This window comes from Schistocerca serialis, chromosome 3 (genome assembly GCF_023864345.2).
Source record: "Schistocerca serialis cubense isolate TAMUIC-IGC-003099 chromosome 3, iqSchSeri2.2, whole genome shotgun sequence".
In the NCBI taxonomy this organism is placed as follows: domain Eukaryota; kingdom Metazoa; phylum Arthropoda; class Insecta; order Orthoptera; family Acrididae; genus Schistocerca; species Schistocerca serialis.
Genome location: NC_064640.1, coordinates 954,570,703 through 954,584,930, shown reverse-complemented (window position 1 = coordinate 954,584,930; position 14,228 = coordinate 954,570,703). Strand labels below are relative to the sequence as shown.

Genomic DNA, 14,228 nt, shown 5'->3' with positions numbered 1-14,228 from the left:
ATGCAAATAAATTTGTTTTCACCCTTAAAGTCTACTGAAAGCAACAATTCTGTATTGACAAACTGTAAATGTAGCACTTAAAACACTAAGAGACGTTATCGCGTTTCCCGCTGTATGCGCAACAAAGACTTGCCGCAGAAGGTCTTCGGCGGTCAGTGCGTGAAGAGTGAGACTACAATGGCTGCTGAGCGTGAGTAAATGATGATAAAATCATTTTATGTCTTCTCACTTTCGACAACATCCATATACTTATTCGATTTGACATTTATTTCAGAGAGATTATTAGACGACATCTTACAACATTATGCTCCAGATTATTGGACCTCCACAAGCCGTTATGAGTTTGAGGGCAGCAGGTACATAAGACGAACCGTTTCCAATGGCGAAGCATATGATATGGCAGTCAGAGATTTGCGAGGTCACTACAGTATTCTTCAAGTGGACGTAATTGAAAACCCATACCAGTACGGGAGATTCCTTATACGCAAGGAACATCTTAGGAAACAGGGGAGACATGTGGTAGAGGTAAGTGAACTGTGTTGTGTGCATTACATTTAGAGGTGAGGTTTATTTTATGATGATAGGAAAAAGTGGTGCCATAATGTAGCCATGAACATAACTCGAATACAGATTTCGTTAAAAATTGAAGCTGTCCATTATAATTATCCGGGTCGTTATGCCGTGGTCGGTTGATGAATTCTGTGGTGATTCCCAACGTTTCGTCTCCGACTGCGGGAGACATCTTCAAGGGGGTCCGTAGCTTGATGGAAGGTCCAACACACACCTTGAAGATGTCTCCCGCAGTCGGAGACGAAACGTTGGGAATCACCACAGAATTCATCAACCGACCACGGCATAACAGCCCGGATAATTATAATGGACATGATATTTCCGGCCGTGAAAGTTTACATTTTAGTATCAAAAATTGAAGCTACAGATGACCTGTTTGGTTTGGGTCCCAAATATTTATTTTTATATACATGATTGCCCCAGACTTAAGAGTCTGATTTTTAATAATTATTATCAGTCAGTACGGTTTGAAATGCAGTTGGTATCATGTATGTCTGAAAACTAACAGTAGTGATTATCAGATGTGCATTATCTTTGTAAAAATTATAGAAAGATGTATTATCTTACCCAATGAAAAGAATATTAAATGGGTGTTTAGCTTTATGAAGGAGTATTGAAAGATACAAAATATTTAAAATGTAAGTTAAAACGTATTGCATGCAGTCTCACATCATGCTTGTGGATGTATCTGGAATCAGCGTATTGTGAGTGGAGGGATGAGCAAATCAGGTGCTCGTGATTTCAAAATAGTAGTTCTAAAGCGAAATGTAATTGTTGTGGAGGAGTACAACATAATGGATCAGTAATGTACAGTACTTGTAGGAAGCATGTACTGGTGCACTATGTTTCTGCACTTACTTGAAATATGGTGTTAGTGAAGATTAAATGTCTGTGAAGTATCTGTGTATGTCTGCAACTCGACAGAAGTGGTATCCAGGAAAGCAGATTCCACATTTATCGAAGCACCACACACTGATACACTAACATGTTTGATTAGTGGATAATAAGTATCATCAGGCACCCACTTAGATCCAATTGTCGAAATGTTAGCGATATTTATGTTTACCATCTTTGAGATAACTGATTATTTGGATTGCAACTGAATTTATTATCTGTTCTTCCATATACAAGACTGTCATACATTTGAATTGGGAATTTTGATTTTATTTACCAATAGCAAAGAAGTCAGTGCTGAAGTTTACAGGTGCCTTCTTTGAGATGTATATCTGAAACAAAACTAGGATGATAGGAATTACACTGTGGTACAGAAAAGAAAGAGTATAATTTTATGCATCAAAATTTTTGCTATCAGTAGTTTGTGGGTATCAGGGGACTTAAGTCTTTTAGATGATTTGTCTGCCAGTTTTGATATTCTCAGACACATTCTTGTGAACCCTGATGAATTGCTGCATTTTGGGAAAAGTTGTTAGATTACGGATAATTTAGATTCAGTAGGTAGTAGAGTGGTGGCTAATTTAGGAATTGGAGGAACATTCTATTCAGTGTCAGGTGTAAGATGCCAAGCAACATTTTTTTCAATCTCTGATAACATGTTCTGTAGTCTTCGTGAAACCAAACCCCAATTGAATTGGTAATAAAGCAATGTTTTAATGTGAATTCTGCAATGAAAGCATGGTATCTTTTACATAGTTTGTTCTTAGCATACTTGATGTCTGTTGTCATTCGATTTTTTCTACTCAGTTGTTGACACTTGTGTGTGAGAAAGTTCAAGGTCACAGAAGTGATATACATACAGTAATGGTGAAAAAGACTAGCAAATATGCATGCTTTCTTACTGTCACAACTGATCTGGTATACATATATGAGCAGTAACTCGAAGTAATACTGTAGCACAGCAATGTAAATAATGTGTGTAAAGATATGCCTGTGGAAATTATAGAACATTAATTATAGAACAAGGAATGAACACACGAAGTAGACACCTAAATAAATAATTTCTCACAATAGCCGCACAGTAAGTTCAAGTAATTCATCACTTCATTAATGTTTATGTCTAAGAGGGAATCATGGTATAAAGCATACACTGTGTTGCAGCAATTGTGGGGTTATATAAGGAAAGTAAGCAGCATTGCCACACCATGCACAGTATACTGACACTGCTGCACTTTTCACTGTTTCATGCATCTTTGCAGAGTAGGTATCACAGTAAATGTATCATAGTAAACATGTACTCTAACAACATGTAGTGATGAATGAAGGAATGTTTCTTGAAATCATAAACTTCAGTTTTCAAATAAGTTGCAATTTTACTTAGATAGTGTATGATTCAGTTACAAATCATTCTCAGGTTTGCGTGAAATACTCTTGGTATTCTTATGGCATTAAAGTAGAATAAAAATTTGAGCTTTTGATGATCACCTTCCACATTTGCAAGTTCAAGTTGTTATTCTAGAAGTCATAGTCAGATAACACAGAGTATAAAACTGGACAAAATACATCACTGTCTTAACAGGACAGTGCATGCTGTGCGATTCTGAACACAATTTATATTCACGTGCTGTGTTCAACATAACCACTTAATGAGCAGAATCACTTAATGCACTTGAAATTGATCCATAATGTAATCAAAACTGATTGAGTATAATTACAATTTCTTTGGTAACAGGAGCATTTTATTCAAAGAACAGTCCAATCAGCAGCTATGGAAGAATTTCAGCACTTCAGTGGGTAGCAACTCAGTTACTAATGAGCAAGACAGTATTGGTGAATGAAGGCCTGCACTGCATGGCGCGTTAAAATAGAAATCACAATATCAGTTAAGCTATACTACAGAATCTTTGTTAACACATAAAGTTTAGCTCTCATTGGAAGACAAGACTAAAAGTTTCATACAGGTGCAAAACACTAATTGTTACCTGATTGAATGTAATTATTGGAAATGATTTATTAAATAGTGTAGCATATCCTAATAAGTATGATTCATGAGTGATGGTTGCAAAATAATAGAGTCCCAGTTATAAAAATACACAAACCATTGTCGAAATGCAACATACACAAACAACTGTCAGTATGAAACCAAATTCAGAAGATTTGTAAAACAGTGTAGCATCAATGGCTAATACAAAGGCCATGTGTTGGCTCTTTGTGGGTCGGGACAGCTTAGTGGCGTGCCACATTTAGTTGAGATGTCAAACAACATAGTAGCAAGTGCTAGTCTGCCTAGTTGAGGTTAAAAGCCCACAGTATCAGCATATGAATTTGAATAAGGAAGAATGAATTGTACTATGGAGACTTCATATATTACTGCAAAGTATGTTGGTTAAGTCTTGGGTCGTGCCTGGAACGATTTTTCAGTTTAAAACTCACTACTGTTGAATTATGAAGGAAAGAGGAGTGCAGGAATGAAAGAACATATGGAATGTATTGTGGACTTGCACCTTAAGTGGCCTTGACTGCACAGTGCCCACTGTGGGACATTGCACAACTTCTTTCTAATTTGATGGTGATGCATTTTCAAAGAAAATCACATTGCAGATGGAACAGATTCCGATAAAGACAGTCCAGCTGCCTATACTCGCAGGAAAATGTGAGGTTTGAAGAATTAAATATGGCCTTGAATGAATTACAAGGATAGTATTATAAGGGTTTTGTGGAAACTGCCAATCTTACATCTGTTAAGCTGTTTTTGAGTCCTTTTGCCATTTCAATTGAAAGCACTTCTGTGCAGATGCAAATGTAACTGATGGATCTGCAAGAAAATTCCTGTTATGATGGCAAACCTTTGTACATTATAACTGTCTAGGATGTCTACATTGCTTTTCTCAAATAGTTTCAGAGTCCCCATAATGAGGTCGCAAAAGTGCTACAATATTTCAATTGACATATTTGTGAGAAAAACCTTTTTTCCATTGTGAAACTAAATGTCACGATTACATGGCAACTTTGTCAACTCTGTGAAATTGTCTGTCCATTTGTGCAGACTGTTTGTACCAGATCAAAATTATATTATGTCTTAAGCATGCCAAAAATAAAAATTAATACTGAAACTTTGATTTTTTTGTGATCTGTGTTGTTGATAAATGTTAAATATAAAATCAAGTCACATACAGTGTGACTGCATTGCCATTTAAATGCGGCACATTCACAGTTTTCCCCTCTTCCCCCCTCCTCGCACTCAGACAGTGTGGCGTGTCAGTGGGGAAATGTGCGGCAAAGCTAAGCAAGGCCAAGGCATGGACATCAAGCCAAAATCTTGACCACCCCTGGTTTAGAAGCACCAAGTGTTATGGTTTGGATTATATATATTGAGGGCAATCTGAGCAGTAAACACTACGTTATAATGGTTTCAGAGCCCTAGGCACTGTCTGCACATTTCAGGTTACTCCATACGCAACACTGAAATAAGCTGCAGGTACTGCCATATTTCAGGCTACTCCACATACAATACTAAAGCCAGTGCCGTCTGGCCACATATAAAAATGAATGCACATTTGCTTTTCCTGCACATTTGACTGATGAATCATACATCAAATGTCTCTAGCACATGGTTGGTCGGCATCTTGTTTGACACTGCATTCATCACTGGTATTCAGTTACTGCTTTTTATCCTTAATGAACTCATTAACAAACCATAAGGAGAGAGATCTTGCAGGAACATTTTCAGACCACCTTCAATTCTGTAGCACAATGTTTATACAGACTGGAGCAGGTTGGGGCTTCACATTATACTCACTTCTGAAAGTCAGCATCACTTACAGTCCCATATTTATCATTTGTGTATACTGACATACTTCATCTGCTGTGTTAAGTTCCTTTCAGCCATAATGATACTTTTTGATGTTGCCAACTTAATAAATGTTGGTATACATGTGAACATTATTGCTGCAATCACTTGACTTTATTCCTTATATCCTCTGACATTGACAGTTTCATAAATGTTGGTGTACATGTGAACATGAACACTACTATTACTTGACTTTTACTTATTCTAACAATTCATTTGCTAACTCACACCCAAATTCTTATCGAAGTATATTTTTACTAAAAAAAAAAAAAAAAAAGCCCATAATTTTCAGATCTTTCAATTTCTTCTCTCCACTACTTTTTTTGCTCTGTGAAGACATTAATACCTGTGAAAAGAAATAAATGTAATGAAGGAGATTGGAAATTTTCACTTCATTAGTATATGTTTCTTTTTAATTTATATTAGTATGTGACAGCATACACAGTCCTTGCATTTGGGCAGTGATGAACGTTCTAACCATTCTAGCTGTAGGAAGCATTTACTCCCTTTGTATTAATCACTAACTAATCATATGAGATTCCGTTCTGCAGGATGTCTTAACACTTCTCTAATGGCCTGACCGTTACTCACATTGAATAGCTAGTTAAGCACATACTGGCTGTTTCCCAGCTTCTTGCTGGAAAAGACAGTGCTTGTGATTAAACTACAACGGAATCTCATACCAAACACTTTTTTGTTGGTTCGCCAACAGCTGAGAAAGTCATGTGGCTATAGACAATGATGTGACCACTGCTTTTTGTGAAACATGTTCTTCAATTGATCCCCTCAATGTAATTATTTTTAATTGTTAATAAAAACTTACTTAAAATTTTATGTTACAGAGACAGATGTACCACCCCGTGCTAGAAGAGGATGTAGATCAAGCATTAGAATACAATTGTGACACAAGATACTACAACGCACACTCTAATTACATGCAATGTTCAAACAAGAGAACTAGATTTTACGCAATGCCACAGCATTGTGAATCATTTTTTAATAATGGTTTCAGGAAAGTTTTTATTGTATTGTCTGTATTAGCTGATAATGAACACAGTGACTCAGTTGTAACAGATTATGACACTCATTATTATCCCATGTTTGTCGTAATCACCACATGATTTGAAAAGAACATTGGTGCATTGTATATTCAGCTATTATATCTACTTTTATACTTTTGTATATAATTACTAAATTTGACCACTGCATTATTCATTTGTACTATAGTATTCAATATGAAGACTGAATTATGTAGAATAGGATTATGGATACAGTATTTTATGTTTCTGATGTCTCTCACCTAAGAACAGCTGCAAAAAAGGCAGGCTAGCAGAAATTTGCATATTGTGGTTAGGGACTTATAAAGCCCTGTTTGAAACTGGAGTGACAGAAAGTTTTTTAGCATTTGTTTTTGTCTCATTTGTACTATTAAGATAAAGGAATCAAGAAAACAAGGTCTTTGATGAATATTCATAACATATGTAGTAGGAGTATTAAACTAGCCTACATCTTTTCTTCATAATAATAAACTCTATAAATAATGTTTGTAGTAAATATAAACATTGTTATGTTCATGTACTGATAAACAATAAATATTTGTATTTCTTTATAAACATGTTCCCAATTTTTGAGAGGAGAATTGCTGTTGCAGGTCATAGGTACATAGTGGTAGAGATGGTACGCCCACAGTGAAGAATATCAACATGAAATGAAATAATACTGTAATCTAGTTTGGAGAAATGTTATGTGGAATTAGTAACAGTCACAGGACACATTTATTAGGTTGTTGGGCTAAAGTTTGCAATGGGATGCCCATGCACAGATGTTGGATGAGATAGTACTAGACCTTTTGAGTTGGCAATCATGCTGGTGTGGGTGTGGAGGGGCTCCACCTCTTGTATTTTAGATGTCGGCAAGGCCTCCAAAATCCATATGGCACAGTGATTCACAATTCAGCTGTTTAGTCACCTGAGATTTCTCTGATGGTACTTCGTAAAGTTTTAACAGTTGATGCATAAGTTTGTAGTGTTTTGTTTTGAAAGTTGATATCCTGGTTGCTATGGTTTTTTTATTTTATTTGTAGTTCACTGTTGCTATTTTCATTTACATGTTGTCATTTGGAGATAGTGAGTGGAGTTGTGGCTATATGAATTTACATGTTGTCATTTCGAGATTGTGAGTGGATCTGTGGGTGCTAGAAAATGTGCTATGTGGGGAAATTTGAACATTTCTGACATTAGTCTGTTTGAGATCAGTAGAAGGATGACAGCAGTGGAGGCAGCCAGAAACATTAAGTGGTGTGTAAGGAGAAAATGCCGTTGGAAAGAGCACAGCAAGAAAATGGTTTTCTCATTATGAGGAAGATCATGTTGACATTGGAAATTATCCACATTCAGGAATACCTTCTGGGTTTGATTATTGTTTAAACGCATTAATCCACAATGATCCATGTCACTATACTCAAGATCTGATAAATGTGTGTCTTTATGCAAACACAAGGAAAAGAAAGGAATGGTTGAGATCAAACAAAGCAGCAACACACTGTACAAATACTTGTGCGCCGCTGCTGATATTTACTGTCAACAACCACGATGTCTTGCAGATGCAATCCAAGAACAATGACTGTGTGAAGTGATGCTACTCCATGATAATGCCCACCAGCATTTTGCTAGACTGACAAAAACTACTCTACAGGAGTTGGGTTGGGAAGTTATTCTCTGCCCACTTCATAACACCCTTCAAGGAACTTCCTTTCTGGATGAAAATGCATTTCGAACATTGTTCGATGAATTCTTTGCCTCAAAACTGATTTCCACAGCTGCAGAACCAAAAAGTTCCCCGGCATTGGCAGGCTGTTGTAAGTAGTAAAGGAGAATATATTCTTGAGGACTAAATTCTCTTTTATGTGCATCTGTTAGATCTATTGAACTCGTGGGAAAACACTACGAACTTGTGCATCAAACCAATATTTATGTTTGTAAGGTTCTAATGTTGCTGCAATACTATGGATTAGCTGGTTAGGTGTTGGATGCTGTACCAACAGGGAATGAAAGGACTTTCTTAACATAAATGAGGGGGTGATGTATGCCATGACACATTAGTGCTGACTGGATTAGTTGTGCTTGGGAGCAGTCTTTCATAGTTTATATTAGTGTTTAATTGTTACTAAGATACAAAACTTGCACCACAGATTCAATAAATTAAGCATACAAGACTAGCTCACTTCTTGTAAATAGAAGAGATGCTGACTAGGAGACTAGCACAAGGAAAGTAAGTTGTGTACACACTGTTTTAGACTAATACCACTGCCTATAAAACAACTTATTAGGAAAAAATATGGGTTCACAAGTAGGTGTTTCGTCGACGTGCTGAACCACCATAGCCACATAAGATGAGATAACAAAGTAAAAAACAGTTGTCACATCAATTGCAAAGTGTTTCACACAATATATTATTGAACAAACTAAGCACATGCAAACACTGAGACTCAAAAAAGTATCTACTGTTATGTAAACTGTGATCTGTTACATACTGTCATTTGTATGAATAGTATTATATGGACTGGACTGTGAAACTATGTAAGTAATCCTGTCAGATATACATGTGTAAGAGAACTTTGCATTAATTTTTACCATGTTTTTATTACGTCACTTTCTTGTTTGATCTAGCAACTGATTTAAAACGAACGTCCCAATGAGCTAGAGACTTTAAATTTTAAACATAGCTCAAAATTGGATGAAAACTCGCTTTCCCGTCTGGTGTATAGAGGGGGGTACTCTGATGACCTAGAGACTTTAAACTTCCCACATATCTCCGAACTGGACAACAATGAAATTTAACTCACTTCCTTGCCTGGAGTATGGTGGCGAGTACTTTGTGTGTACCTTGCAATCCCCCCCCCCAGTTTCCTTTTCCAGTCGTGAATGGTGCACAGGAAGAACTATAGTTGGCAAGTGTCTGTATGGACTCAAATCTCTCTAATTTTTACCTTCACAGGTTTTTTGTGAGATATAAGTAGAAGGCAGCAATATACTTGTAGGCTCACATGAAGAAAAGTGAAATGAACCTGAAATTTACAAATTGCACATTGTAGTTTCATCAAAGTTCTTGAAATTAATTGAAAAATTTCACACACAAGAGTCAAAAGCGGGAAATAATTATTTAAATAAAAATGATTTTTTTGTGTACAACATTTTTAAAATCATAGTAAAAAGTATTAAGCAATTTAGCCTAGCCCGGTGCAGTCTTGAAAATTTGTGAGTATGAATTTTTTGTAACTATGAAAAAACACTAAGATTTAAAATGAAAACTATGGGGTGCATGCAGTACATAACTGATGCATTACACTGCTTACTATTACTGATACATGATTAGTATGGGTAGTTCACCTCCTTGCTATTCTCTGTTGCATGCATCTCAATGTCTGGTTTTAAATCTTACAGGTATTTCTATAGCTATTAAAAATTCAAGATTGCAGACTTTCAGGACTGTCTGTATGGTGTTAGGAATCCGTATGGGGCTAGGAGAAATTCTTTTGTACTCTTTAGAAAGATTTAAAAAACATGGTATATTAAAAATTCATTTTTATTACAATTATTTTTATCTTCTCCATTCTGGGCACAATAATGGAGGTAGATTTGGTAGAAACTGCAACCAGTTAGTTTACAATCTTTTAAAATGATTTATCATCACATTAGCCAGATTTAAAGTTACTTCACAGGTATCAGATGAGGCAAAATTACTGAAATTTATATCGAGTGTACTAAAAATATGCACAAAAACTTCTAAAGAGGTTGTAGTCCTTTTGCTACTAAAAGGCTATGTTTGGCTCAGGTAATACATACAAAACATTAAGCATTCAGATTTAGTAGAATTCTCTGGTATAGCCAATTCAGGGCTGTAATATTTGTTAAAAAATTAAACAAATCAAGGTGCTAATATAACACACCAGGGCACCATCTGTTCTGCAGCACAGTAAGAGATTACAGTGAGTTCATAACATTGTTTCAAATGTGTGTGTGAATTTCAGTGAGGTTGAAGAGTTGTTAATATTTGATCCACTAAGCATACTCCAGCCATGAACAGTGTCATCACTACATAGGACGTATCACCACCGCTTACATACATTACAACAAAGTATGAAGGTTGTTATTTCTATTACTTTGAGCTGTCTGCATATCATTTGCGATAGTATGGAGGTACAAATACGGTGACTTCTGCCTACACTCCTAGTCTTGGGAATGCTTTTCTCCCCATTTTTTGGGGAAATGCTAAGTGATAGTACTGCAAACTGCACTGAGCATATTATTTCCTCCTACATACATCTGGCGAAATAACGATGAGGAAATGACAAATTAGAGTTCATAAGAAGTCTTACTGTCAGCTATTTTAACAAATTATTTGTAAATGTAACTGGAAAGTGCTGGTGGCACCACTAATAGCATCTGCCACATACAGTAAAATGGTTTGCAGACCACAGACATAGAAGATCCTTGCTCCGATACCTTTGATGATCTAATTACTTAGAGATAAGTGCCGAAAAAACATTCCAATGGGTAACAATAAATTCTGAATTTTGCCAAAGTAACATATCACATTCTATGTGCAGAAATCTGAGCACATCATTTGAAACTGCACACTGTAACTATAAAAATCAATAATTCACTTTAGTTCATTTGTTTACAGGCACTTAAAGGAAGGAACTCTTCAAATTTTCTTATAAGAGATCATTTCCAATCCCTTCTGACAATGTTGTCAAATATAGCAACACGATAAAATACTGTAAACACACATTTTAACATATTGACTGCCACGAGGCCACAGCAGAGCCTTATACCTGATGCTGGGGTGCTCTCTGGCAGTCACAGCAGGACCTGACATTGTGGCTTACCCTGGTGGTGAAACACCCATCCCTATTCGAGTGGCAGACAACATTGTAAGTACCCATATTACACATTAAAAATATGTTTTGTGGGTTGGGTATTTACCCCGCATATTAACTATTTAATTCAGTGTACAGCTCATCAACTTACATAAGTAATGCTGTTTGAAGCTGTACAGAAAACATTGAGAGAGAGTTGGGAAACTAAGCTGCCAGAGTAATTGTAACTAATCATCACAGCTTATAGTTAGTGCCACTTGGGCAAATAATAGAAAAACATAGAGTTAGGCATACTTAAAGGAAAGAGAAGTTTTCCGGTATTCTAAGGTGACACTTGAGACAACACAACAGCAGAAGGGCAAAAAATATTAAAAGCCAAACACTGAAAGTGATTATAACAGATTTATTTATTGTCAGTTTCTTATTGTTGTCATCTCAGAGTTCACCATTACATTCAGACAAATAGCTAATCTCCCTCTGTTCTTTGCAACAGGTACCCATTTGAACACGAATATGCTATAAGTTTTAATTAACGAGATATAAAAACGTGAGGACACTAAAATTAGTCAATGATACTACAACTGATAAAAAGTGAGAGAGAGAAATGCAAAAAAAGGTAAACACTCATTTACTGCTGAAGACTGAAAACGAATGTGTGCGGGTTTTTACCTTTGATGAAAGCTACAGTGTTAGTTGCAAAAATAGAATCAATAGAATTATAACAATAGCGGTTTTTCGTTGTTTCTACTGCTCTAGATTCAAATACTTCACTACCAGAAACATTAATAGAATTTTTTCTGTTCTACAGGAAGGAAATTGAAGTATTTCGTAGAGAAGCAGCTTTCTACTACCGAGCGCTTGTACATTGTTATCGGATCTTCATAACTACAAACTCAATAGCAGTGAACATGCGCTTACAGGACTGTGTTTATCCGTAATGGTTCCAAATCCAGTAGCAGAGGAAATTCCGTTGTACTGGCACTGCAAGCGTTGTGAACAGTATATTTATTTGGAGAATGCGGCTAGTATATATGGGTTTGAAACACCCTGCTTAACTTTCACGAAACATCGGATCAGATCAGACGCCCTGTCAAATGATCTCTTGGCTCCGTAGCCCAACGAATGTGGGTAATTATGTCAGCAGAAGCTGCTGCCTACAACTAACAACACGTAACTTCTGCTAGGTTTTATTGGTAGTAATATTAAAAATTAAATAGAAACTCAACGCATATCGCACTTATACAGATCTTTGCCGTCATAAAATTGATTAGGGCGTTTCTTATATTTACTAACTTAAGATTAGCAATGCATAGATCTTCCACTGCAAAGATTGTAGACGGACACGTTGGAGAAATTATCGAAGCGACTATATTTTGGTCGACATAACAAATTATTCCCATCAGCTTGCGTACAGCGATATTAATTTTAATAGGTGTGACTGAAATAGTTAAATTCAAATATATCGGGTATAGATGTTATGTAGTTAGCGCTAATCTTTATTAATCAAGGCCATGTGGTTTTATAAATTTATAGATAATTCAATTTGTAACAGCAGTTGTTGCTCGTGGTATACAATGAAAAGCTGCTGCGAGATTTTGATTAACTTGTAGTTCAATTGTATGTACCGGTAATTATATAGATTCTTGTCAAATGATGATACTTATCTGTTCTAAATATGTAAAAAACGTTAAGATGAGAGGCATGTGTTACAAAATTAGTTTTTACGATGGCTGAAGTTCATACATCAATTATGTTTTATTTACTAACAGATATTTACCAGGGATTTGTTGTGCAACATGCAGAAAAGAAAAATTTGTTACCGAAAAGGAAATAAAAATAATTACATATCGCAAAGGTCTACACAAATGTAAGATGTAAAATATAATAACAAAGGTATTCAGCACATATGAAAAGTTTGCCACTAACAGTGGTTAGCTTTGTGGGTAGAGTGCCAGACCAGTAATTTGTGGTTCATTCCCCAGTCGCGCCTAAGACTTTTTTCTGTCATTCATTGCTTGCGATATTTCTCATCCGGCAGTGATTTGTTATTGTGAAAAAATGTGAATGCACAACATGTTATCTGCTTAACTGGAGCACTCAGTACCGCTTCACCTCCTCACAGTCAGATTAGATTAGATTAGATTAGATTAATACTAGTTCCATGGATCATGAATACGATATTTCGTAATGATGTGGAACGAGTCGAATTTTCCAATACATGACATAATTAGGATAATTTAACAACATACTTAAGTTAATATAACAACTTTATTTTTTGTGTTTTTTGTTTTTCTTTATTTTTTATTTTCTTTATTTTTTTTCTTTTTTTTATTTTCCTCTTAATTTATATCTAAAAATTCCTCTATGGAGTAGAAGGAGTTGTCATTCAGAAATTCTTTTAATTTCTTCTTAAATACTTGTTGGTTATCTGTCAGACTTTTGATACTATTTGGTAAGTGACCAAAGACTTTAGTGCCAGTATAATTCACCCCTTTCTGTGCCAAAGTTAGATTTAATCTTGAATAGTGAAGATCGTCCTTTCTCCTAGTATTGTAGTTATGCACACTGCTATTACTTTTGAATTGGGTTTGGTTGTTAACAACAAATTTCATAAGAGAGTATATATACTGAGAAGCTACTGTGAATATCCCTAGATCCTTAAATAAATGTCTGCAGGATGATCTTGGGTGGACTCCAGCTATTATTCTGATTACACGCTTTTGTGCAATAAATACTTTATTCCTCAGTGATGAATTACCCCAAAATATGATGCCATATGCAAGCAATGAGTGAAAATAGGCGTAGTAAGCTAATTTACTAAGATGTTTATCACCAAAATTTGCAATGACCCTTATTGCATAAGTAGCTGAACTCAAACGTTTCAGCAGATCATCAATGTGTTTCTTCCAATTTAATCTCTCATCAATGGACATACCTAAAAATTTGGAATATTCTACCTTAGCTATATGCTTCTGATTAAGGTCTATATTTATTAATGGCGTCATACCATTCACTGTACGGAACTGTATGTAC

At 35.7% G+C, this 14,228-nt stretch overlaps 2 protein-coding genes across 2 annotated transcripts in view; one reads left to right on the top strand and one right to left on the bottom strand.

The window, feature by feature from the left end:
• LOC126471402 (band 7 protein AGAP004871-like) overlaps window positions 1–12,478 on the bottom strand; it is a 259,932-nt gene extending 247,454 nt beyond the window's left edge. Inside the window, exon 1 of the mRNA XM_050099530.1 lies at window positions 12,114–12,478. The gene's annotated coding sequence lies outside the window, so the exon portion shown is untranslated. The remainder of the gene's footprint in view (window positions 1–12,113) is intronic.
• LOC126471403 (uncharacterized) lies at window positions 33–6,927 on the top strand. Its single transcript, XM_050099532.1, has 3 exons — window positions 33–190; window positions 275–525; window positions 6,157–6,927. The coding sequence occupies exons 1-3, from the start codon at window positions 115–117 to the stop codon at window positions 6,433–6,435; spliced, it is 606 nt and encodes a 201-aa protein (XP_049955489.1). The 5' UTR covers window positions 33–114; the 3' UTR covers window positions 6,436–6,927.
• Window positions 12,479–14,228: the final 1,750 nt, after the last annotated feature.

What these genes read in the sequence shown, in the direction of transcription:
- LOC126471403 (XM_050099532.1), top strand. Translation starts at nt 115, where the DNA reads ATGCGCAACAAAGACTTGCCGCAGAAGGTCTTCGGCGGTCAGTGCGTG. An exon ending in GACTACAATGGCTGCTGAGC is followed by an intron (nt 191 to 274) that starts GTGAGTAAATGA and finishes CATTTATTTCAG; the next exon opens with AGAGATTATTAGACGACATC. An exon ending in AGGGGAGACATGTGGTAGAG is followed by an intron (nt 526 to 6,156) that starts GTAAGTGAACTG and finishes TTTATGTTACAG; the next exon opens with AGACAGATGTACCACCCCGT.